The sequence below is a fragment of the Hyla sarda genome, chromosome 8 (genome assembly GCF_029499605.1).
Source record: "Hyla sarda isolate aHylSar1 chromosome 8, aHylSar1.hap1, whole genome shotgun sequence".
Classification (NCBI taxonomy): Eukaryota; Metazoa; Chordata; class Amphibia; order Anura; family Hylidae; genus Hyla; species Hyla sarda.
Window position 1 is genome coordinate 88,635,098 of NC_079196.1, and position 26,257 is coordinate 88,661,354.

General features: G+C 42.4%; 1 protein-coding gene across 6 annotated transcripts in view; it reads right to left on the bottom strand.

Annotated features, from left to right (window-relative positions):
* Positions 1-26,257, bottom strand: part of CPS1 (carbamoyl-phosphate synthase 1) — a 132,109-nt gene that overhangs the window by 50,169 nt on the left and 55,683 nt on the right. For all 6 annotated transcript variants that reach the window (XM_056535427.1, XM_056535426.1, XM_056535429.1 and 3 more), the window contains 6 exons: positions 25,025-25,090; positions 24,190-24,253; positions 8,752-8,933; positions 6,326-6,520; positions 6,132-6,199; positions 5,965-6,040 (listed from right to left, as the gene is read on the bottom strand). In XM_056535427.1, coding sequence (XP_056391402.1) covers positions 5,965-6,040; positions 6,132-6,199; positions 6,326-6,520; positions 8,752-8,933; positions 24,190-24,253; positions 25,025-25,090 — 651 coding nt within the window. The remainder of the gene's footprint in view (positions 1-5,964; positions 6,041-6,131; positions 6,200-6,325; positions 6,521-8,751; positions 8,934-24,189; positions 24,254-25,024; positions 25,091-26,257) is intronic.

The window sequence follows — 26,257 nt, forward strand, 5'->3', positions numbered from 1 at the left end:
ACCTGAAGAGAGATCCTGGGAACCTGAGGACAACATCCTAGACAAAAGTCTGCTCCTCAGGTTCTCAGGCTCTAAGAAGAGGGGGAGACCCAAGGGGGGGGGGTACTGTTACGCCGAGCGCTCCGGGTCCCCGCTCCTCCCCGGAGCGCTCGCTTCTCTCTCGCTACCGCAGCGCTCCGGGCAGCTCCACTGACCCGGTGCGCTGCGATACCGTCTCCAGCCGGGATGCGATTCGCGATGCGGGTAGCGCCCGCTCGCGATGCGCATCCCGGCTCCCGTACCTGACTCGCTCTCCGTCTGTCCTGTCCCGGCGCGCGCGGCCCCGCTCCCTAGGGCGCGCGCGCGCCGGGTCTCTGCGATTTAAAGGGCCACTGCGCCGCTGATTGGCGCAGTGGTTCCAATTAGTGTGTTCACCTGTGCACTCCCTATTTATACCTCACTTCCCCTTCACTCCCTCGCCGGATCTTGTTGCCATTGTGCCAGTGAAAGCGTTTCCTTGTGTGTTCCTAGCCTGTGTTCCAGACCTCCTGCCATTGCCCCCGACTACGATCCTTGCTGCCTGCCCCGACCTTCTGCTACGTCCGACCTTGCTTCTGTCTACTCCCTTGTACCGCGCCTATCTTCAGCAGTCAGAGAGGTTGAGCCGTTGCTAGTGGATACGACCTGGTCACTACCGCCGCAGCAAGACCATCCCGCTTTGCGGCGGGCTCTGGTGAAAACCAGTAGTGACTTAGAACCGATCCACTAGCACGGTCCACGCCAATCCCTCTCTGGCACAGAGGATCCACTACCTGCCAGCCGGCATCGTGACAGTGCCTCTCTCTCTTCTTCCACGTTAGTGTAAAGCTAGGTGTACAGCACGGAAGTATAGGATGTGCTTCAAGATTCTCCTATCATAAGGAGGAATCATATGTATATGTTCATCACTTTATGTAGGTAGTCCATAGGGATATAGAAATATTGTATTATAGGTGGACTTTTAGCTTAGCTTATAGCTGAGATCACATATACTTGGCATTGTATTATTTAGATAGATGGTGCGGGGTACCTCTGAGGATGGTTAGAGTTCCCATACACATGCCCTGGTAAATGGGCTGCCGGTCCTAAGGTCTATGGTGGAATACGGTGGATAGGGCCTCCAGGCTTGCGACGATACGGCAGCCAAATGGAGGTGAACTTAAACTCCAATGATTCCCGGTGCTCAGGACGCGCTGGCATGTATCGTGTGTTCAGATTATGGAAGATGTAAGTTCAAAGAGTAGAGTACGGCAATGCTGATAGGCAGGGGTAACAGAGGAGATGTGGGAAGGTGCAGCACTGATTTTGTACTTAATGCTGGACTGAACAGTTAACCAGTACAGTGACTGTCATGGGCGAGGTAGGCATCATTGTAATGGCTGAATAGGAAGTTGAGAAAGAGGTAGAGGAGGAAAAGTACAGCTAGAAAATGATAGGCTGAAGAAGTGGTCAAAGATGAGGGAAGAAAACAAGGAGAGAGCAGACAACAAGACAAAAGAGTCTCAGGGTGAGGGGAAAGAGAGTAAGGATAATGGAGGTATGACCTGAGAAGTGCAATGTGGAAAGAAAAGCATACCATACCTGTTGTCAGGTCTAGGACTATAGGAGAAGTTAATACCACCAAGTTAAAGCAGAAAGGGAAGCAGTGCTAGATGGTTGTAGCTAGGGATGTCCATATACTGATACTGATATTGGCATCGGAACCGATACTGGACATTTGCACAAGTGCTTGTACTCGTGCAAATGTCCCCAATAACTGATCTGATACCTGCGAGCAGGGATTCCCGCCAGCAGGTATCACGGAGGTGCGGTAAGCCGCCTGCACTCTCCGTTCCTGAGCTAAGCAGTGCGCTCAGCAGCTGAGAGCACATTATATCCGGGACCCGCATTAACCCTTTAGATGCTGCGATCAAAGTTGATTGTAGCGTCTAAAAGTCCTGAGAGTCCTGCCGGTTAGCTCAGGGATGCAGTAAAATTGCGGTGTTCTGATCAGCTGTGAGGGTGGCCGGAGCTCCCTTACCCTGCTTCGTGCATCCGATCGTCACTCCTTTACTGCTGCCAGCCATGGCAGGCATTAGTAAAGGAGCACCTATAAAACTGATCAATGCTATGCTATGGAATGGAATAGCATTGACCAGCATGCAATCTACAGATTGCATGTAAGAAATAAAGTGGGGAAAAAAATGATAATAAATGTGAATTAAAGGAGAACTATGGGATTGAAAATGTTATCCCCTATCCTTAGGATAGGGGATAAGTTTCAGATTGCGGGGGGAGGTCCGACGGCTGGGGCCCCCCACGATCTCCAGTACGGAGCCGCGGCTCTCTGCATAGAGAGCGCGTGTCGACCACCGCATGAGGCGGCGGCTGACACGCGCCCTCCATTTACTGCTTTGGGAGAGCAAAGCGCTGCCTGCGGCAATTTCCGGCTCTCCCATAGTAGTGTATGGAGGGGGCGTGTCGGCCACTGCTTCATGCGGTGGTCAACACGCCCTTTCTAACCAGAGAGCCAGGGCCCCGTACGGGAGATCGCGGGGGGCCCCAGTGGTCGGACCCCCCGCGATCTGAAACTTATCCCCTATCCTTAGGATAGGGGATACATTTTTCAATCCCGTAGTTCTCCTTTAACCCCTTCCCAATAAAAAATTTAATCACTCACCTTTTCAAAAAGTTAAAAAAAATAATATATATATATATATATATATATATATACATATATAGATAGAGCAGGAAAGCAGCACTCCAGGGTAAGAAAAAGTGCTCGGGTGCCTACTGTGTCGGGTCTAGGTTGGGGACCCCTCCAAACACAGAAAAATTAAATAAACAGTGGCACACCAGGTGTAAGCAAAAATAAAATGTGATTTATTCCAGAGACGTGTAGGCAACGTTTCAGCTGGCTCACCCAGCCATTTTCAAGGCTTGAAAATGGCTGGGTGAGCCAGCTGAAACGTTGCCTACACGTCTCTGGAATAAATCACATTTTATTTTTGCTTACACCTGGTGTGCCACTGTTTATTTAATTTTTCTATATATATATATATATATATATATATATATATATATATATATTTTATATAAAAAAAAAAAAAAAAAAAAACTTTTGCATTAAAGAAAAAAAAACTGTCACATGACATTGAAAAAAGTATCGGTAATTGGTATCGGCAAGTACTAAAAAAAAAAAATATCGGTACTCCTACTCGGTCTTTAAAAAATGGTATCGGGACATCCCTAGTTGTAGCCAGGTTTTTGTGAGGGCCAGCAGGTTGAGAGACTTGGTAATAAACAGGTTATAAATATCTCCAGGCCAAGAGTATAGGGGAGCACAGTTAAAGGGGTACTCCGGCGCTAAGACATCTTATCCCCTATCCAAAGGATATGGGATAAGATGCCTGATCGCGGGGTCCCGCCTATGGGGACCCCCGTGATCTTTCACGCAGCACCCCGTTACCATCAGCCCCCGAAGCATGTTCGCTCCGGGTCTGATGACTGCCAATCACGAGGCCGGAGTATTGTGACGTCACGGCCCCGCCCCGTGTGATGTCACGCTCTGCCCACTCAATGCAAGGCTATGTTAGGGGGAGTGACAGAGGGGCGGAGCATGACATCACACGGGGGCGTAGCCGTGACGTCACAATACTACGACCCCCTGATCGGCAATCATCAGATCCGGAGAGAACATGCTCCTGGGGCTGATGGTAAGGGGGTGCTGCGTGAGAGATCACGAGGGTCCACAGGATCCTTTGGATAGGGGATAAGATGTCTTAGCACCGGAGTACCCCTTTAAAAGAGACAATAGGGTCAGGAAAAGGCATACAACGAATGTTAACTCTGTTGTGAGGGTTTCTATAGGAGGTAGGTAAAGATGTGGAGTTATTGGTGGAAGGTGGGCCAGGGTTAGAAGCAATGTTTCCAGCAGCTTAGAGCAGGAAGATAAAAAGGGAGAGCAGATGGTTAAGTGGCTTTAATAAGTGACTTTTGTGTAATAAAGTTTAATCTTCAAATAGGAGTAGAAAAAATATAAGATTCCTGCTAAAAACACTATTTAAAGGCCTACAGGGCTGTAAAATAGAGTTCCCAGAAGTTCCTCTGAAAAGCTGCCATCTCCTTTCTCAGTTCTTTTGATGGTAGATCTGGTCAATCTCCTGTAGCTGAGAGCCTGTAACATGCACTATAAGTCTCTCTCAGATGAAACCTGTTTCTACTTCCATTCCTTCTAACCACCTCGAGAGTGTTTAAGACACCTTCATCTTCTAAGTTAAAACTTCACAGGAGGTTTTTAAAGAAATTAAACCCCCTACTCTTGCCAAAAAGAGGCATATATGAAGGCAAGGAATATTAACCTAAGAGCTGGCAAGATGTTAACATTTTGCTGCCAATTGATTATTAATTATATAATTCATTGAAGATGTACCAGTGCAAACCGTTTACACGTATTTCAGGGTACTTTCTAGTAATATTTTATGTATAATATGGTAAAACATTCTTATTCTTAGACAGTAATTTTTATTACTGACTTTCAAGTATGCAACTTTCGTCTACTTCTAGCACCATAATAGTCTTAAAGGGATATATATATGTATATATATATATATATATATATATATATATATATATATATATATACATATACATATAAAATAAAGCTGGGGGCTGGGGGTTGGGGGCCGGGGGTGGGGGGTGGACATATATATTTTTATATCCCCACCCCCAACCTTATATATAAACTTTTCTGTCCCTCGAAACCCCTTTAATGATGATAGTACAAAGCTGGTAACTTTAACAGAGTACTGTCAGTTATGCAATATGTTTTAAGCAGATGTGATCTAAATATGGATTAGGAAAGCTACAGGCAATTTCAATTATCCACTGTTCCCAATAAGGCCTTTGAGCTGCAATCCTGACCTAAGTTAAAAAAAACATATTTATTTGATATGTAAATAGACATCACTTACCAGGCTAAAGAAAAATGGACACTAATTCCATTCTTATACAGTGACCCCCCAACCTACGATGGCCCCCGACATACGATCATTTCAACATACGATGGCCTCTCAGAGGCCATCGCATGTTGAAGGCAGCATCAACATACGATGCTTTTGTATGTCGGGGCCATCGCATGTGGTCCGCTGATGATCACTTACCTGTCCTCGGGGCTCCGGCACATCCTATTCGGGATCCCCTGCATCGTCGGCGCTCTCCATCGTCGTCATCACGTCGCTGCGCACGCCATCCCGCCATCCAATAGGAGCGGCGTGCATAGCGACGTGATGGCGGCGATGGAGAGCGAGGATGCCGGGAAAGCAGAGGCCTTGCTGGAGCATCGGGGACACCCCGGGGACGCGGCAACAGCGATGGAAGGCGACATCCAGGGCAGCAGTGATGGTCCGGAGCGGAGCGGCGGGGACATGTGAGTATAACCTCCAATACCAGTGATCTTCAACCTGCGGACCTCCAGATGTTGCAAAACTACAACTCCCAGCATGTCCGGACAGCCGTTGGCGGTCCGGGCATGCTGGGTGTTGTAGTTTTGCAACATCTGAAGGTCCGCAGGTTGTAGACCACTGTCCTATACTTTACATTGCACGGATCCCTTAACATACGATGGTTTCAACAAACGATGGTCCATTTGGAACGGATTACCATCGTATGTTGAGGGACCACTGTATACCCATAAGGAATTTCTGTGCCGCCATACGGTGCCACAGTACAGCATCTTAATATAAAGATATAATCTATTGGAAGTTTCCTTTTTAAGGAAGAAATCTCATTAGTATAGCATCCAATAGCCTATGCCTAAAATAAGAAAAACCTTCATATACAAATCAGCAGCATAAAGAGGCACAATAAAGGACCCACTGACTTCTATGGACATCATATTATGTTCTTGTACACCTCACTGGCTGTGCAGAGCCTTCATACAGTCATGCGTATGGGTTTGATTTTTACCTGTGACACTCGTGTGGCTTCAGCTAGGAAGGTCTTCAGTTCCTCGTCTCCATACACCACATTCATTGCTGATCCACTAGAAGTACAAGAGATATATACAGGATTTAACAAAATAAACTTTTATTTTACCAGGAAAACTACGTAGTACCTGGCTATTTCAAGATTACCTGAGCACATAAGAAGGACGTAGTAAGCATGGGTAGCCAACAGTCTTTGTGAACTGCAGAGCATCATCCTACCATAAAATAAAATAATGAGTTAAATTATGAATAATACAAGGTTTACTTCACACAAAGATATAAGCTCCTATAAAACTTGACATGTAGCCAATCAGTACATTAGAATATAAATGTTACATTACCAGAGAGTTTACTGCCTTCCAGGGTGCTTGGGCAATCTGAAGTTCATCCAGGACAGCAGAGAAAATGGAACGGTCTTCAGCTCTATCAATCTGCAGTGGGCTGGTGCCCATGATCTTCACTCCATTCTTGTGCAAAGGCACTGCCATGTTGTTTGGGATCTGCCCTCCTACTGAGATGATGCAGCCATCACATTGCTACAGATTAAATAAAGTAAATATGCGTCATGGTCAAAAAGATGTAGACTGTAATGTGCCAAGCCAACAGTATCAAATTATGCATAATTGTGTGTGTTGGAAAATGTTTATATATGAACCTACACAATGTCCATCCTTATCTTTTGTTGAACTTAGCGATTTAAATGGGTACTGTCAGATACAATAGCTTTTGATATGTTATAAAGCATACAAAAACAGTATGTATTTCATACTGAAAAAGCCGGTCAAAAAACTGGCCACTAGGGGTCCCCCTGCCTCCAGGGACACATACAAGTCCCGCAGTGTCCAGTGATCATCGACATGTCATGGAAACCTTGAGTGATTGACAGGGCTGCAGGCAGGTCCAGGGCCCTCCATGAGTCAGAGCAGAGTGAGGGGGAGGAGTCATCACAGTGAGGAGAAGAGAGGGACACGCCCCATGCAGGAACAGATTCCTCAAAAAGCAAATGACGGCAAGTAAATAAAGATACATAAAAATTAAATGTACATGATCAGGAAGAGGTACTGAGCAACATTTAAAAGTTTTTTGTTTTTTTTTGGCGGGGGGGCTGTCATGTATGGGCAGGGAAGAGTGAAGCCCTAAACTCACCTGCTCTCACTTGCTCTGCCTACTTGCGTACCCACCCTAGGTGACAGATCCACAACCACGGTGACAATCCCTGCCTGAATACGTGCAGGGAGTCAAACGTCAACAAAATAAACTATAATACAGACGGAAGTTGGGACACTGTATGGAATCACACACACACACTAACAGAAATAATAACTAAACATACACACACCATAAGTCACAGTCCACAAGACGAGTTAATACCAAGTGATTACGGAAATGCTAAATTGCAGAAACAGGAGAAGAGTCAGAGAGTGGAGCCAATAGTTTCAAATATGCCAGAGAATCATGATACAATACAAACGCTAGCTAGGAGTAGGAGCTCTTTCGCAGGCAAGGAATGAGAGCAGACTGCCAGCTTAAATAGGCCCAGACCAGGTGCTCTTATCAAGGTCAGCTGACCAGACCAGGCAACAGGGCATGGGCCATAGACAAAACAAAATAAACTTCAGAACCGATTAACCCTACGGGTTCTGACAGGGGGGATCTGACAGGTACACTTAAAATTTTTTCTGTAACAAAGCTGGCTGGTCACTAGATAGCAAAACTTGACTTCACCTTTCCTGGGTTCTGAAAATGGCTCCCAGTACTCAGTACCCCAGGATGTATATTAGGGCAGAATAAAATTGCCGGTCACAAGAAAAATCATACAAGCATGTATCAATATCAGAGCAATGAGCAAAATTATAAGTCACCTATTAAATGTATAATACACAGCAGCCAGAAATGGAACAAAAAGATTATATTTAAAGTTCCTACATTTTCCAATGATTCTAAGTCAGCTGTCCCTGTTATATCCCTGCTCTAATCCTAGACTAAACAATGCAAAAGAAGCAAGCAGAAGGCACTAAAAATTGTGCACAGTTTACCAGGCTCTGAATACTTTTAAAGGCTAACAACCCAAACATCCAGGCCCAAGCAATAAAGATACAGATCCATTACTCTGTCAGTTGACTAAGAGACTATTGCCCAGCAACTGCATTACTAGCCATTCTGCTGCACTTTTTTTTAATGTTAGCACAGCAGCATATATGTGTTTCATTACTCTAATTTGGTCATGTGATCCCCAGTGTGACTTACCAAACATTACATGGTTTCAAGGAAGTCAAGTACTAAGTCAGCAGACTATGTGAACTACAGGAGGACATTGTCATCTATCAGATCGTTCCTGCTAGCTTTCAAACTCCTCCCATCCCAAATCTTTATACTGCTGCTATCTCTATGGGATCAGGATAAATGGTAGTTATACACCTCTCCTAAGGCTATGTTCACAGATTGTGTTTCTTGTAACATTTATTTCTGATTTGTGGTGATTTTCTCAAAATCGTGCAGAGAAAGCAATATTATGCTAAAATTGTGCAAATAACAGTAACAATATGCCATTTTTCCATTGATTTTTAGAAAATTTCTGCAGAAACAGCCAAAATGCAGTAAAAACTAACTGGCCTTATATACAGTTGGTCCGTAGTATTGTTAATCTGTGTGTATTATATGAGATAGATATATATATATATATATATATATATTTGTATATATTTTTGAACACTAAGCTCTAATAGCAATCGCATTACATATTCATACTGAAACTTGAGTTACTCACTTCTAGTTGGAATACGTCCAAAATTCTTTCCTGTGACAGTTCCTCAAAGTAAAGTTTGTCGCATTCATCAAAATCTGTACTGACAGTCTCAGGGTTACAGTTCAGCACCACAGTCTTCTTTCCGAGCTCCCGTAGTGTACGGATGCTGGAAACCGCACACCAATCAAACTCAACACTGCTGCCTAAACAATAGAGAATATGGGTGTAAATGGATATTTCCAGAAATAAAAAAAAAACATAAACATTGGTGCTATAAACCTTGCCAAAGTATGTAACTTTAATTGATGCTCACTGTCAGGAATACAGCTGAAGTTGTATGTACAAGTGGATCACTATTCTACTTGACACATAGGCTGTTGGAAAGAAAACGCATGGCATATGCAGTGTGATCACTAAACAGCTAAACACGATGAGGGAGATTTATCAAAAACCTGCGCAGAGGAAAAGTTGCTGAGTTGGCCATAGCACCCAATCAGATTGCTTCTTTCATTTTTTTAAAGGCCGTCACGCCCCCTCCCATAGACATGAATGGAGGGGGCGTGGCGTGACGTCACATCTCCAGTCCCGGAAACAATGATGTTTCCGAGACTGGAGGTGCAGCCCTGCATAGAATGCGGGTGCTTCACAGAGATCGTGAGGGTCCCAGTGGCGGGCCACCCGCAATCAGACATTAACCCCATTAAATTAATTATTATATCATTATGTGGTTTCTGTAAAATGATAGACACAACTATCACAGCTACAATGGGGCCCCAAGGGGTTTAAGCTTGACCGATGACTGATTAAATAAAAGTATTAAAAGTTATTTAAGTATGCTAATATGTTGCCAAAAAGTGATAAAGGGAATTTCCTCCTGATATAACAAAACAGTGTTTTATCTGTCTAAACTAAAAGGGTTAACCTACACAAATGCTTACACCACCTGTGCATGCAGAGATGGTGTGTTTAGCCAGATGTCTGATCCTTGTCTGTTCATAACTGTATCTCACCAGTGCTGAAAACGTGTCTCATTACTGGTTGAGGAGCCCAAGACAATTATCTGTATAAATGGGAAATAGAACCCAAGGAGGGAAGCTGTTCATGAATCAGTGAGGTTAAAACTCCTTTGTCGGCAAGCACAGATTAGTCTAGAATGAGAGCTATCTCACTTGTTAAAAGTTAATGACATTTATTTTTTGCCTGGAAACCATAATCTTTTGCATTATAATGTATTTAATTTAAATCTATACCTAGAGCAGCTGATATATATTTTTATGTGAAATAGCATTCATTAGAATATAGTGCAATAATTTTCTAGGTACAGTGTCATTGACATGTTGTATACCTTAAGGCTTGAATATAAAACAGAAAGAAGAAAACGCAGTGAGGAGCGCCTCATAGGGTGACATGTCTATATGTTGTAACAAGTCACAACTGCCAACAAATACATATAGACCTCTCAGGTCAGAACATTCCTTTTGTCTTGAGGTGTGGCTGCTGCCTTCATTGGTGGCGCCTGATGTACAAGATTAGGCACTGGCTAACCCAAAAGAAACACATTTAAAAAAAAAATATTCCGGGATGCTGCACAGTAACAAAGCACCTAAAGGATGGACTTGGTAGAAACCTTATTGAGTCCAAAATGAACATGTTTTTGAGCACAGCTCCCCTTCATCATGTTGCAAGACAATTTGACAAAGGAGATCTGTCCTAGACAACTTGTTCATTTTGGACTTTAAGGGGTATTCCGCCCCTAGGCATCTTATCCCCTATCCAAAGATAGGGGACAAGATGACTGATTGTGGGGGTCCCGCTGCGACCCCCCGCAATCTCCCTGCAGCACGCGACATTACTTTAGAATGCCGGCTGCTGCGCTGGAGGCTCATGATGTCACGACTACGCCCCCTTGTGATGTCATGCCACGCCCCCTCAATGCAAGTCTATGGAAGGGGGCGTGGTGGCCATCATGCCCCCTCCTATAGACTTGCATTGAAATGGAGTGTGTGACGTCACAAGCCTCCAGCGCCACATCGCTAGTCCCCCTGCGATCAAACATCTTATCCCCTATCCTTTGGATGAGATGGGGATAAAATGTCTAGGGGCAAAGTACCCCACAGAGACATTAAAACATACACGACTGGATGTTTAGACCCACGCTGATTATTAGAATAAGCCAAGTGAAACGCGCTGCTGTGCCCTTCACTCTCCAGCTCGCTAAGATCTCTAGCAAGTTGAAGGAGATGAGCTCTATAGACTTATAATGGCTTTTTCCCAGCTTTTTCTAATCATTGGTGAGGGTCTGAAAAGCCAGACCCAGACCGATCAAAACTTTTGACATTCCCTTTGATTTTTGGAAAGTTTTGTAAAGTGATGCTAATAAGGTTTTTTTTTTTTTTTTTTATCAGACACCAGGTCCCAGAACTAGCTGCAACCTTTACACCCCTTAGGTCTGCACAAACTTACCAGTAGGAATGAGCGAATCGAATCCAAATTCGTTACGAATTTCAGGAAAAATTAGATTCATAACGAATGCGAATATCGCCGCGATTCGATCATGCAAATCGCTTCATTAAACTCCATTTAGTATGGTCCAGGCTCCAGAGGCCGGGCATCTAAAATGGCGGATCCACATGTGAGGACATGGAGCAAGGAATCCTGAGAAGGCGGGAAGAAGGGTCGGCGGGATGACCCTGAATCACATGCAGCAGCCAGCCACCCCTGTGATGTCACAGCCTTATATAATCGGCAGCCATCTTGCAGCCAGTCACGTCAGCATTCTATTACAGAGAGAGAGGGACAGACAGCAGTGTGTGTTGCACAGAAAAGCATTTTTAAAGCTGCGATTCACCTCCCAATCACATCAGCGTTCTATTGCAGAGAGAGAGAGGGACAGAGAGCTGTGTGTTGCACAGAAAAGCTTATTACAGCAGCGATTCACCTTAAGCCCAAATCCAGCCTAGAAGCACTGATAGGGAAGGGAGTGAGATTGAGAGAGAAAGTGGTAGGGTGTAGTACACAGCGGCTGTGTGCTGCAGCACTGGTGTGTACAACAACTGAAAAGCTAGTAGCCAGTCAGTTAGGGTGAGCAGAGCACTAAAAGCGTATTGTCCTGCATTAAGTGTAACCTGTGCGTACATCTAAGTGGTGCACCATTTTTTCCCTGTTAAAGTCTTAAGGGCCTAGATACTGTGAAAGGCCAGGCAAAAGTACATACCTTCTGGTGTTGTAGACACTGTTTTAAACGTACTGGAGCAGATTGTCCTCCCCTCATAAGTGCATACCACATATGTACATCTAAGTGGTGTATAATTTTGATCCTGATAAAGTCTTAAGGACCTAGATACTGTGAAAGGCCAGCCAAAAGTACACACCTGCTGGTGTTGTAGACAAATACTGTTTTAAGTGTTCTGGAGCGCATTGTCCTCCCCTCATAAGTGCATACCACATACATACATCTAAGTGGTGAACTATTTTGTTCCTGTTAAAGTCTTAAGGGCCCAGATACTGTGAAAGGCCAGAAAGGCCAAAAGTACACACCTGCTGGTGTTGTAGACAAACACTGTTTTAAGCGTAGTCGAGCGTATTGTACTCCCCTCATATACTCACTAAGTATGTCAGGCAGAGAAGTGCCAGGATGTGAACATAGGAGTAGTAGAGGCCTAAATTAATCAGGCAGAGGTCACAGCAGATAAGGGGTGAGTGGCAGCAAAAGTCGCAGCGAGAAGCCCGAGTTCCCGGTATCAGTTAGTGGTTGTGTCTCGACCAGCAACCCATCTGCTGTCATCAAATGTTTAACACGGTCATTCACTTAATCACAAGTGACATCTGACACCCCCAACCAACAGTCGGTGGGTTCCTCAGACACAACCCTCAGTTGGCATAGCCTGGGAGCAGTCCCTGTCCTCCCATTGCCTCTGTCCTATGCTGTTCCCTCCCCCCACAGAAGTATCGTATGCTGTGGGTTCAGCTCCACTATTTAGTGAGGACAATATAGAGGACAGTCAGCAGCTATTGCCCAGCCAACAAGTAGAGGAGACATCCGCTGCTTCCTCCGCTAGGTGGGCAAGTAGTGATGAGGAGAGTGGCGTGGGAGGTGGTGTTGCGAGCATTCAGGCTCCTGAAGCAGACACTGTTGAGGAACCTGAGGAGGACATCAGTGACGGCAGACACAACTCGATGATGATGAAGCCGATCACACTTGGAAGCCAGGTTCAGAAGGGGCTTCATCATCATCAGGAGAAGAGGGTTGCATGTTGCATGTAAGGCAGCAGCTGTACCAGCAAGGTGGTAGCATGATTGACAGTCAGCATGGTGGCAGAAGTGGAAAGTTTGGAGCCAAACTTGGTGAGACTTGGTGCCTACATCTCACAGCTACATGGAAGAGGAGGGACGCAGTGGAGCACAGTTCAGGTTTCGTGAGCTGGGCGTTTTTTTCTAGTCATTTGACAGGAGAGGAGGAGCAGAAGCAGCTAGAGGAGCTAGAGGGTTATGAGGAAGGCGAGACAGAGGACCCAGACACATCGTGGCAGTATGCAGTGGAGATGGAGGCAGGGAGTCACTCCAAGTCACTTGCACAAATGGCACGATGCATGCTCACTTGCTTGCGTAGTGACCGCCGAATTGTCAGCATTCGGCAGCGGGATGACTTCTGGCTCTCCACCTTATTGGACCCTCGCTACCGGCACAATATGGGAGCCTTTTTTGTACCCACTGAGTGGGAGGACAAACTGACCTGCTAAAGAGACATCCTACGTGGTCAGTTGGCCGATGCCTACCTGCGCCATCGTCCATCCTCTCGCAGGTCTAACTCAGGGGGTCCTCTGTGCTCACATTCCACTGCCATGGCTGCTGGGGAGGGGTGGGGTGGCAGGAGCAATAACAGCTCCATCAGCAGCAGCCTGAGTCTACAGTCGCTGATGAGTAGCTTTCTTCACCCCCACAGTGAAGCAATTAATCAGCAGTAGGTAAACCTAGAGCAGGACCTGAACCAGCAGGTGGTGGCATACCTTGACATGACCATGCCAACATACCTTGAAGAGAGACTGACCTTTGTGAAGATGAATCAGGCATGGATCAGCCAGGATTTCCACCCACCAATGCATGATGCATCAGAGTAGATTTACCATGGTGCCAAACCAACACTTCAAAAATGTGGATAGTGCAAAACATATTTAAAGGGGTACTCCGGTGGAAAACTTTTTTTTTTAATGAACTGGTGCCGGAAAGTTAAACAGATTTGTAAATTACTTCTATTAAAAAAATCTTTACTCTTCCTGTACTTTTTAGCAGCTGTATGCTACAGAGAAAACTCTGTTCTTTTTTCATTTCTTTTTTGTCTTGTCCACAGTGCTCTCTGCTGACACCTCTGTCCATGTCAGGAACTGTCCAGAGCAGCATAGATTTGCAATGGGGATTTTCTCCTGCTGTGGACAGTTCCTGATACGGGCATCAGGTGTCAGAAGAGAGCACTGTGGACAAAAAAGAAATTCAAAAAGAACAGAATTTCCTCTGTAGCATACAGCTGCTAAAAAGTACAGGAAGGGTAAATATTTTTTAATAGAATTAATTTACAAATTTGTTTTACTTTCTGGCACCAGTTGACTTATAAAGACCTAACAAATGTTTTCTACCGGATTACCCCTTTGAGGTGTTGCTCTCCAGTTGCAGACATTCCTCGGCATCAGACCACAAGTAAGTATTGAGGATAGGCATTAGCTAAAACTTAACTTTTCTTAGAATAAAATATTTATACCCCAAATTTTTTTTTTAATCAAACAAAAGGAAATTTGTGCAAAAAACACCATGTGCCACCTACACCCCCCAAGTATTGATGTGATGCATCAATTGAGGTGGAAGGGAACAACATATGGTCCATTGTAAATGGTGGGGGTAAAAAACTTCCTCTGTAAGGCCTTACTCTCGCATTATTAATTCCCTTCTTGGCAAGTATTACTTGCCCTAAAAAGGGTGGCCCCACACAGGAACCTCTCCCTATCACCACCTACAAACACTGCCATATCACAGGGATTTTAGGTGGAAATAGGGAGAGTTTCCTGTGTGGGGCTGCCCTTTTTAGGGTTAGTAACACTTTCCAAGAAGGGAATTAATAGGGAGAGAGTACGGCCTTACAAGGAATTTTTTTTTGCCCCCACCTGCTACAATGGACAATACGTTGTTCCCTTCCACCTTTTCGAGGAAAGTGTTAATCGTCTTAAAAAGGACGGCACCACACAGGAACCTTTCCCTATTTCCACCTAAAAACACTGGGAAATGGCAGTGTTTGCAGATTGAAATAGGGAGAGGTTCCTGTGTGGGAATATTATTAGGGCGAGTAACACTTGCCAAGAAGGGAATTAAAGGGGTACTCCGTTGGAAAACTTTTTTTTTTTAAATCAACTGGTGCCAGAAAGTTAAACAGATTTGTAAATTACTTCCATGAATAATCTTAAGCCTTCCAGTACTTATTAGTTGCTGAATACTACAGAGGAAATTATTTTCTTTTTGGAACACAGAGCTCTCTGCTGACATTTTTGTCAATTTTATGAACTGTCCAGAGTAGGAGAAAATCCCCATAGCAAACATATGCCGCTTTGGTCAGTTCCTAAAATGGACAGAGAGCACTGTGCTCGTGATTCAGAAGAGAGCACTGTGTTGCAAAAAGAAAAAAATTCCTCTGTAGTATTCAGCAGTTAATAAGTACTGGAAGGATTACGATTTTTTTTATAGAAGTAATTTACAAATCTGTTTAACTTTCTGGGACCTGTTGATTTAAAAAAAAAAAAAAAAGTTTTCCACCGGAGTACCCCTTTAATAATGCGAGAGTAGGGCCTTACAGGGGAAGTTTTTACCCCCACCGGTTACAAATAACCATATGTTGTTCCCTTCCACATTTTAGAGGTCTTGCATCACATCAATACTTGGTAGTGTAGGTGGCACATGGTGTTTTTTGCACACCTTTCCTGTTGTTTGATTTAGAAAAATTTGGGGGTACATTTATTTTATCCTAAGAATATTATTAAAATTTAAGTTTAAGTAATGCATATCCTCAATATTTACTTGTGCACATTAACACTTTTACAAAAGAGACCATTTTTTTCTGCCTACTTGCCTCAGCTACTATTCTGAACCAGCCACCTGCCTGATGCCACACATCTGATGCCAAGTTCTTCTTTTTTCACCCACCTTCGTCACCGGGTACTGGTATTGCCACCCACCGCCCCACTATGTAACCTGGTAACTTTCAGAACTCCTGATTCTGCTAATGCCACCTCCAGGCTGTCTCATACTGCCACCATATGTTCTCTTCAGGTTGATGCCAGCTCCAGGCTGTCTCATTCTGCCACCATACGTTTTCCTCATACTGCTGCCACCTCCAGGCTGTCTCTGCTGTAATCTGAAACTATATGGTCTGCTCATGTTGCTGCCAACTCCAGGCTGTCATCCAGCCACTATATGGTCTCCTAATGCTGCCGCCAACTCCAGGCTGTGTCATTCAGCCACTATATGGTCTCCTCATGCTTCCACCACCTCCAGTCTGTGTCACTGTACCGCCATGTGGTCTCCTCATGCTGCTGGCACATTAAATAAAACTTTTTAGAAATCTCCAATTTAAATGTTAAAAATCTTCAATTTAAATGTTAAAAATATCTTTAATCTTTTCAATTGTGAGGCCCTATGGTCTTGTCAGGCTGTTGCCACCTCCAGGCTTTCTCATTCTGCAACTATATGGTCTCCTCATGCTTCCACCACCTCCAGACTGTCTCATTCTGCAACTATATGGTCTCCTCATGCTTCCGTCACCTACAGGCTGTGTCATTAAGCCACTATATGGTCTCCTCATGCTGCCGCCAATTCCAGGCTGTGTCATTCAGCCGCTATATGGTCTCCTCATGCTTCCGCCACCTCCAGGCTGTGTCATTCAGCCACTATATGGTCTCCTCATACTGATGCCACCTCCAGGCTCTGTCATTGTGCTGCTCTGCGACAGTGATTCTAAAAGTGACCCCTCTAATCTGCATGTCATACTGAATAACAGTATTATTTCACTAACCCAGCACACTCTCTATACGTATTACAGCAAGGCAAAGTGTTCTACTCCCCTATTGAGACTCTCTGTAGGCCAGAAATAGCCGTTTTTAATACAGATTCACCAGAAATAAATTCAGACCAAACCAAATTTTTTCGGAAAATTCGGCGAATCGGCCGAATAGAATTTTTCTAAAATTCTCTCATCTCTACTTACCAGTTAACTGTTACTGAAGAATATGAGAATGCTCTCCAATGAAGTTGGCAAGTTGTTGTTGTTAAGCAGCACATTGTCTATAAACTGTGTAAAATAAAATCTAGTTCTGTACTTATTTAACAGTGTTTTTTTATGGATGATTTCTTTATCCTGTAGTTTACTGTATCACACATCTTTTTGTTATAAAATACTTATCTAGTTACCACACATCCATATATTTTACAAGAGACTACCTCTTTTGGCAAACCCAACCCATTTTTATTCTAAATGGTTCAGATGGTCTTGTAGAAATCAAGAAAGTTGAGAGCACTTTACTGCATTGTGATAGGCTTTAAAGGGGTACTCCCATGGAGATTTGTAAATTATTTATATTAAAAAATCTTAATCCTTCCATTACTTATTAGCTGCTAAATACCACAGAGGAAATGGTTTTCTTTTTGGAACACAGAGCTCTCTGGTGACATCATGACCACAGTGCTCTTTGCTGACATCTCTGTCCATTTTAAGAACTGTCCAGAGTAGGAGAAAATCCCCATAGCAAACATATGCTGCTCTGGACAGTTCATAAAATGGACAGATATGTCAGCAGAGAGCACTGTGGTCATGATGTCAGCAGAGAGCTCTGTGTTCCAAAAAGATAACCATTTCCTCTGTAGTATTCTGCAGCTAATAAGTACTGGAAGGTTTAAGATTTTTTAATAGTAGTAATTTACAAATTTGTTTAACTTTCTGGCACTAGTTGATTAAAAAAAAAAGTTTTCCACGGGAGTACCCCTTTAAGACATGAATAGCACCCTATTAGGAGATCAATCTTTCACATAGGCTGTTATCTCAAATTAAGTCGATGCAGCAAAAAAAAAAAAAAAAACCTATATGTTGAAAGATTTAATAGGACTCCCAGTTGTCATTACTTCCCTATCAGGATGATATTTTGTAATTGGGTTTATTTTGTCCTGCGTTATATACATGTTGAAATAGAAAATTAAATAAGTAATTTAGCACGTCCAGTGGAGGCTGCAAAACATGATTAATGATCATCTTGATAAGAAGCAGTAATAGAGAACTGGTGGTATAATATTCTACATCCCATTTAGGGTTTTATTTAAGCAACGGTTGTGATAATAACAATTAATTATGTATCAGGTCGAGTCAGGATATCAGGAGAGCGCTACATAATGAACCAGCATTGTAAGAGAGTGTCTACCTTTATAAAGTGTACTTACAGCAAGTTAGAGAAAGGAAACAATATAGATAGCACTTGACTCCACATTATAGAACTCGACAAGAAATTCAGAGTTCATAAAACTGGACGTGGGTATTATATTTAACACTAGCCAGGTCCAATTCCCATCTCTACAGGTGCCACATTTAATACACATCATTCATCCCAGCAGTTTGGAATTCTATGCCTCGCTACAATTCTTGAGCTATAAATGTGTCTTCTTTGGTTTCTAGATGACAGATATGATCTGTATAAGAGATGTTTTTTTATTTTAGTGCTATAATGCCCTATTTTAAAAATTAAGTATAAGTGCTGTGCCATGAGGACAGTCTCTCTCCACATACCCTAATAGGACATATTGGTGCCATACAGGGGAGTAACACATTTGGAATAAGTCACTATTAAACCCTTAAGGACTTTTCACCTTAAAGGAAAACTGTCAGCTTGCTCCCCCCGTACTAACCAGCGGTACTGGCTGGTAGTGCGGAGGACGCTGATCAGTTTGATGCTTATCGTGCCCGGATCCTCCCCACTGTTGAGCCATAATCCTCTATTTTCGGTATATGCTAATTAGGTGCTAACTTGCACCGGCCGCGCTAACTGGCACTCTGACGTCAGCGTTTTTTTACCGCAGCGCTGCCCAGCTCATCAATATTCCTCCCCTCCCTCCGCCTCTCTCTCTTCTCCCCGCTCTGTAATGAAAAGGGAGAGGTGGAGGGAGGGGAGGAATATTGATGAGTTGGGCAGCACTGCGGCCAAAAACGCTGACGTAAGAGTGGAGTGCCAGTTAGCCCGGCCGGTGCAAGTTAATACCTAATTAGCATGTACAGAAAATAGAAGATTACGGCCAAATGGCGGGGCAGATCAGGGCACGGTAAGCATCAAACTGATCACCGTCCCCCGCATTACCAGCCAGTACCGATGGATAGTGCTGGGGGAGCAAGCTGACAGTTTTCCTTTGAGGACGCAGCAAATTTTTGTTTTTGCATTTTCATTTTTACCTCCTTCCCTTATAAAAATGATAAGGCTTTCAATTTTACACCTACAGACCCATATAAGGGCTTGTTTTTTGCATCACCAATTGTACTTTGTAATGACATAACCTATTTTATAATATAATCAGCGTCGAAATAAAAAATATATATATTTGTGGGGTGAAATAAAAAACAAATGCCAATTTTCAATTTTGTGGGCTTCCGTTTCTAAGCAGTGCACTTTTCGGTAAAAATGACACCTTATCTTTATTTTGTAGGTCGAAACGGTTACAAGGATATCAAAAGAGTTTTATTTTATTTTAATACTTAGTATGTAAGTAATTAGTATGTTTAAAATTGGCATCTGACCCCTATAACTTTTTTATTGTTTCACATACAAGTCGGTATGTGGGCTAATTTTTTTGCACTATGGTCTGCAGTTTTTAGCGGTACCTTTCTATTTTTGATAGGACACTTCTATTGCTTTTTATTCATTTTTTATGGTATCAAAGTGACCAAAAAATACGCTATTTTGGAATTTTTTTTATGTGACCGTGCGGTTTAATTAGCAATATATTTTTATAGTTCGAACATTTACGCACGCGGCGATACCACATATGTTTATATTTATTTTCATTTACATATTTTCTTTTATAAATGGGAAAAGGGGGGTGAATTGGAATTTTATTAGGGAAAGGGGTTAAATCACTTTTATTAACTTTTTACACTTTTTTTTTTGCTATGTTACAGCCCCCATATGCAGTATATTGATTGTCATAGCATAGCACTGTTTAGTGTTCTTGGGGCTCTGCTGCTCCTGCCAGCTGGAAATTGCAGCGTCTAAAGGGTTAATGCAAGGCATTGGCCAGATCGCCTGTGCCTGGCATTAGCCATAAATTGGTTGCCCTTAGCACCCGGGACCCACCGGGTTTAACCCGTTCTCCGCAGATGAGAACGGTTTAAACCCGGTAAACGGGACCAGGATGTACAGGTATGCCCTGCGTCCTTAAGGACTCGGGATGCAGAGCGTACCGGTACGCCCTGCATCCTGCACAGGTTAACCTGAGCAGAAAGCCATTGCAAAGAATGACTCCGATTCTAGCGGATATAGCACAAATGCATTTAAATGGGCACCATGCTATGTATAATCCTTTTTTTTTATGTCATCAAAATAATCAGTAAAACAGTGCCATCAAGAAGAGAATTAGAGATAACAATGAGAAATCAATGCTCAAAAATAAACAGTATATAAGTTGTGCATTTTACAATTAAATAATGCATTGTCCCATAACGCTGCGAAAACGAGGTGCAATACCCACTGTGCTCTCTGCTGACACCTGTGTCCATGTCAGGAACAGTCCAGAGCATGAACAATTCCCTATAGCAAACCTCTCCTGCTCTGGAAAGTTCCTGACATGAACAGAGGTGTCAGCAGAGAGCACTGTGGACAGACAGAAAATAACTTCTTCTGTATTATACAGCAACTGATAAGTACTGGAAGGATTAAGATTTTAAATAGAAGTAATTTACAAATCTGATTAACTTTCTGGCATCCGTTGATTTAAAAACAAATTTTTTAAACCAGAGTACCCCTTTAACATGGTCTAAGGAGCAGACATATTATGACCCACTCCCTAAGACTGCAGAAATGGTGGGGCAGCAGGAACTAATGAGAAGACTGCTGCTGAAGCCTTAGCTGGGGTCTTTGAAAAGACCCCTGCACTGCTAGAGGAACCTGAAAAATCCAGTAATGTGGCACTAGGAGAAGCTAGGGTGCCAGAATGTTAAACACATTTGTAAATTACTTCTATTGAAAAATCTTAATCCTTCCAGCTGCTGAATACTACAAAGGAATCCTACAATGTGTTTCCTGTATTCTTTCCCCCCATTATGTCTCTCATAGTTGAAGTGTACCTATGATGAAAATTACAGGCCTCTCTCATCTTTTAAAGTGGGAGAACTTGCACAATTGGTGGCTGACTAAATACTTTTTTGCCCCACTGCATATATACAGAGAGGTACATTAAAGCGTCATAAATAATCTGAAGAGAAAAGGGAGTATGCACTCACCACTAGGCTACGGTCATTCATCCTTGGAGTCCGGGGACACAGGTAGGATCGGCGTCTTCTTGGAACACTCGGAGGCTACACCGGTAGTTTCGTGGGATCAACTCACGTCATCCGGCCTCTGAGGCCGCGAAACTACCGGTGTAGCCTCCGAGTGCTCCAAGAAGATGCCGATCCTACCCGTGTCCCCGGACTCCAAGGATGAATGACCGTAGCCTAGCGGTGAGTGCATACTACCTTCTCTTCAGATTATTTATGATACTGCAGCCTTTTTTAATGTGCACCCCGCAGGTGGTCGGAATACTAGGATACCTGGACTGCCATATATTGGAGTACACATAACCCAGATTGCCGTAGCTTATGAGTAGGCTTTAGATAGCGACTATCTCATGAGTGCCCTTATCCACTCTTTTATATGTACATTAAAGAGCACCTGTCATCAAAGCATATTTTCTAAACTCAGATTATATTCCCTAACTATTCCTAACACCCCTCCTGCCCTTAAAAAAATATTGGAGCTTTAAAAAGCTGTGTATCATACCTTTCCCCTTGCTCACATTGTGTGAGCTCCCGGCAGGAGAAAATGGGTGTTCCCCAGCAGGCACAACTTCACTGAAGCCTGCGAGAGCTGTACCTTGCCATGCCTCGCACGCACTTTCTGAGTTTGGTCTCCTGCCATGCCAGGAGGAGACAAAACGAACTGTTTGACTTGCGGCAGTGACCAGAACAGAGCCACCTATTGGCCATTTTTTCAATCACATTAAAAACATAAAGGATGAGAATTTTAACAGTAAGTAAATAGCAAAGTGTCTTATAATTCCATAAGGAATAATATATTAAAAGTTAAGTTTGGTGACAGGTACTCTCTAAATCAATACACATGAAGAGAAATTGAACCGGAGAACTCTTACTGCTGATGGTATCTTCAGTAACTTTGTCACATCAGATGGACTTGCAGGGAGGTGTTTGTACACGCGCTAGGGGCACCTGATGAACATCTACGAATGGCTCCCCGCAAGTCCTTCCAATGTAGCAAAGTTACTGAATATATCATCAGCAGTAAGTGCTCTCTGGTTCAGTTTCGTTTCAGTTGTGCTGATTAAGTTGACACCTACGATTGTTGGATAGTTCATGTGGCCCTATGCTTCCATCATTTGTTAGCCGCATATTTTAGCTTGTCAAAAAGAAGCGGACAAACAAGCGTATGCTGACCACAGGTCCTCTTGCTGTCATGTCTGTATTGGTTTGTGTTCACACACAGCCTATTGGTTTCCTGTATGTGAACAGTTTTATCTTCCCTGGGTAGGGAAGAGTTAAATGTCTCTGGCTGTTTCAGCCCAGGCTCTGTTAGCCAATAGCCTTTTGGGTGTGTCTATTTAATGTCAGCCCAGGCTAGCCTCTGGTTGCTGGTGATTACATCATTATATCCTGCCATGCGGCTAATGGAGGCTGGGTGAAACTCTTCTTATTTGAGCTTTTAATCTACTACATCTGTTTTAGCATGCACTTTGTATTTCCTGGTATGAGCCATGTTTTGGCATGCTCTTAGTAGATTTTAAGTTGTACTTGTTTAGTCGGTTTTAGGATTTATATATCCTTTCTGTGATGTGTCTGTTCACACTGTGTTTTCTGTTGTATCCGTTTATGTGAAGTTTTGTGTCTTATTTTTCTGTTTTCCTACTGGGCCAGCATCCTGACCACACTGCGGTGTGGTCAGTAGTCTATTTGGATGTATTATTAATTGCTATTCCAATAGAGGAGTGGAGTGTCCAGTTTGTGTTTCCAGTGTGAACTGTGTCCTATGTTAGACATCCCCGTTTCTGCTCCATGGGGACAATCCTGTCCACTGGAGGTTTTCTGAGGGATTGCAATTCCTGTCTTGTTCAGTGTGCACTGTGTTCTATAAATATCCTGTGTATCTAGATATCCCTGTTACCTGTCCATGGGGAATTCGGGGAATTGAGAATTAGTACAAGATATATCCGTGCTCCAAGGTGGACTCTGGGAGATTGCGTTCAATTATCAAGACATTCCTGTGTCTACTGGAGGTTATCTGGGGGATTGCGATAATTCCTGTTTAGCTATTGATCCTGTTTCTGGTCCATGGGGACTTTGTCTTCTGAATGTTCTGGGGATTATGCTATATTCCTGTCTGTTTCTATAGTCTGTTGACTTATCTGTTTTCCTGTCTGGTGTTTTGAACTCTATTTGTTATTTAGTTCTTTATTCAGATCTTTGGAGTTCTGTTCATGATCACTTATCTATGAGTCCTCTGTTCATGACCACTGATCTATAGAGCCCTCTGTTCACGGCCACTGAGCCCCCTGTTCATGTCCACTGATCTATGGTGTCCTCTGTTCACGATCGCTGATTTGTGTCCTCTGAACTCATATACTATAGAGTTGTATGTTCCTGTTAGTTTTCTGGTTGGTGACCGACTATTTATTAGTGTGTGTTTTATTAGGCCCCAGCACTTTAGTTCAGGGAGGGACCGGTACCCAGTTGTCGATTCACTGTTTAGGGTGGATGGGCAAGTAGGCAGGGAGAGATGGTTTTAGGGTTAGTTTAGGGCTCACTCTCCCTGTCCCTGACACTTGCAAAGGATGTTATCAGCTTCTTCCACTGATGATAATTTTTTCTTTTATTGACATTATTTCCAAATGACTGTGATGGTGAATGTATTGTACAATTTTTAATTTGGTATTACCCAAGTATATAGAAAAGGTGTAAAACAAGAAGCTTTGGTTCCGATGAAATACATGTCTAATTTATAACCAGTGATGACTGATCAACTTCTAATTTTAAGTAAGGCTATTACAGAATACACACTAGTTGTTTATAAATGTATTGTCTTACATATGCCTTAAACTGAGTTCCCCCTATTTACAGCCCTATTTATCTAGTCTGTTTTTATGAACTGTTTATTATAGACAAGAGAGGATGACATACAGTACCTATATGATATGGGCCACAGCCTAGAACCATCATCCCATGGTCATCAAACTTTATGTCATGTTCCTGAAAAAGGAATGAGTAAAAGCTTTAACCATGGCAAAGATATATGAATCATAAAAACAATATTGAAGTGTGCTAAGTACAGATCTTTGGATTTTTTTTTTTTTTTTTAAATCCTGATTGTATTATTTATAGGCAGTCATGAGTACCCATAAATGTGACAATTATGCTGGTTGAATGCATGAACTGGATGTGATTTTACACAATTAATGTTCCAGAGACGTGATATCCTCATAAAGCAATTCTAGAATAATTCTAAATTTCTATATATCAAAGAGCAACTCCATTGTTACTGCCCGAGCCATCACAGTTGCGATTTCATGTAAAGTAACCTAGAACTATTCTAGAATTGCTTTATGAAGATAATAAGTCTCTGAAACAATAATTGTGTAAAATGTTGCAGATTCCCCGTCCAGATCTATGGTACTTCGACCAAATCTGCGGATTGAGCGCTGTAGTCTCACACAAGCTCGTACAGCAAATTTAAACTTATATCCTATTGCCCGAGCCATCACTGGAGTTGTGCTTTAAAGGTTTAGCCAATTTTTCTAAAATGAGTAAGAACAATATAAAAAAAATGTTTAAAATACTTTGTGGTAACAGTCAGCCCATTTGGATTACCACAATTCTTTCCTATGTAACTCTATCAGATTTAATATATCAAACTAGGTGTAAACCTTATTAATAATTTATTTGAAAAAAGTTATTTATAAATAATCAGGGACTAATACATAACATGTCAGGGAAGTCAGGGAACTAGATAAGCCATATTACCTGTCCATTGTAAGTGAGGTAGAGGTAGTTTGTTATTGCAGGATATTCAGCGGCCAATGTATCAATCTGTAGAATAAAAAGAGATACCATTTTAATAAAGACTCTGTGGGTTCACACAGGGACATTTACATTAAGAACTGCACCAGATATGTATTCTGCTCGGTGCTCCATCATAGGAGCAGAACAATGAAAATATTACAGGGCCAGATATACTGCATGGAAAACACCAGTGGTGCTTGACGGACCCCACTGACTTTAATGGTGTTTGTAAAATTGCCTGGCTTCCATTATGTTTTGTTCATGATAAATATTTATGTACAGTAAATATAGCCTATAGGAGTTCCTGAAACAGCCGAGCAAGGGTCTAGTTTACATTACAATTTCGAGCCACTGTTTGAAATGTTTAAAATTTTAAAATGTATTTTTTAACCCCTTTAAGGACAATGGACGTAAATGTATATAGCGATGTGTTGGTACTTAATGCACCAGGACGTACATTTACATCCTGTAAATGGTTATCGAGCTGAATTCTGCTATTAACCCCTCAGATGCAGATACAGAGTCTTCTGGTCTGACATCTGACTGTTCAGTATATGCAATCTAATGATTGCTATAAATAACCCCCTATGAAGACTATAAAAGTGTAAAAAAAAATTTTTAAAAAGATTAAAAAAATTGAAAAAGCCCCTCCCCAATAAAAATTTTAATGACCTCTTTTTCCTATTTTATCTTAAAAAAACATAAAAACAAGAATTAATAAACATATTTGGTATCGCCACATACGTAAATGTCCGAACTATCAAAATATAATGTAAAATATCTGGTACAGTGAACAGCATAAATGTTAAAAAAAAAGTCTAAAATTGCTGCTTTTTTTGTCACATTGTATTCCCAAAAGAAATTTTATAAAAGGAAATTAAAATTTGAAATATAAGCAAATGTGGTACCGATAAAAACTTCAGATCATGGCGCAAAAAATGAGCTCTCATACCGCTCGGTATACGGAAAAATTATACAGTTATAGGTTGTCAAAATACAGCAATTTGAAACATACTAATTTTGTTAAAACAGTTTGAGATTTTTTTAAAGCAGTACAATAATAGAAAAACATGTAACCATGGGTATCATTTTAATCATATTGACCCACAGAAAAAAGAAAACATGTCATGTTTACCGTAAAGTGTTGTGATGAGCGGCATATGCCATATTCAAATTTGTGATATTTCGCAAATA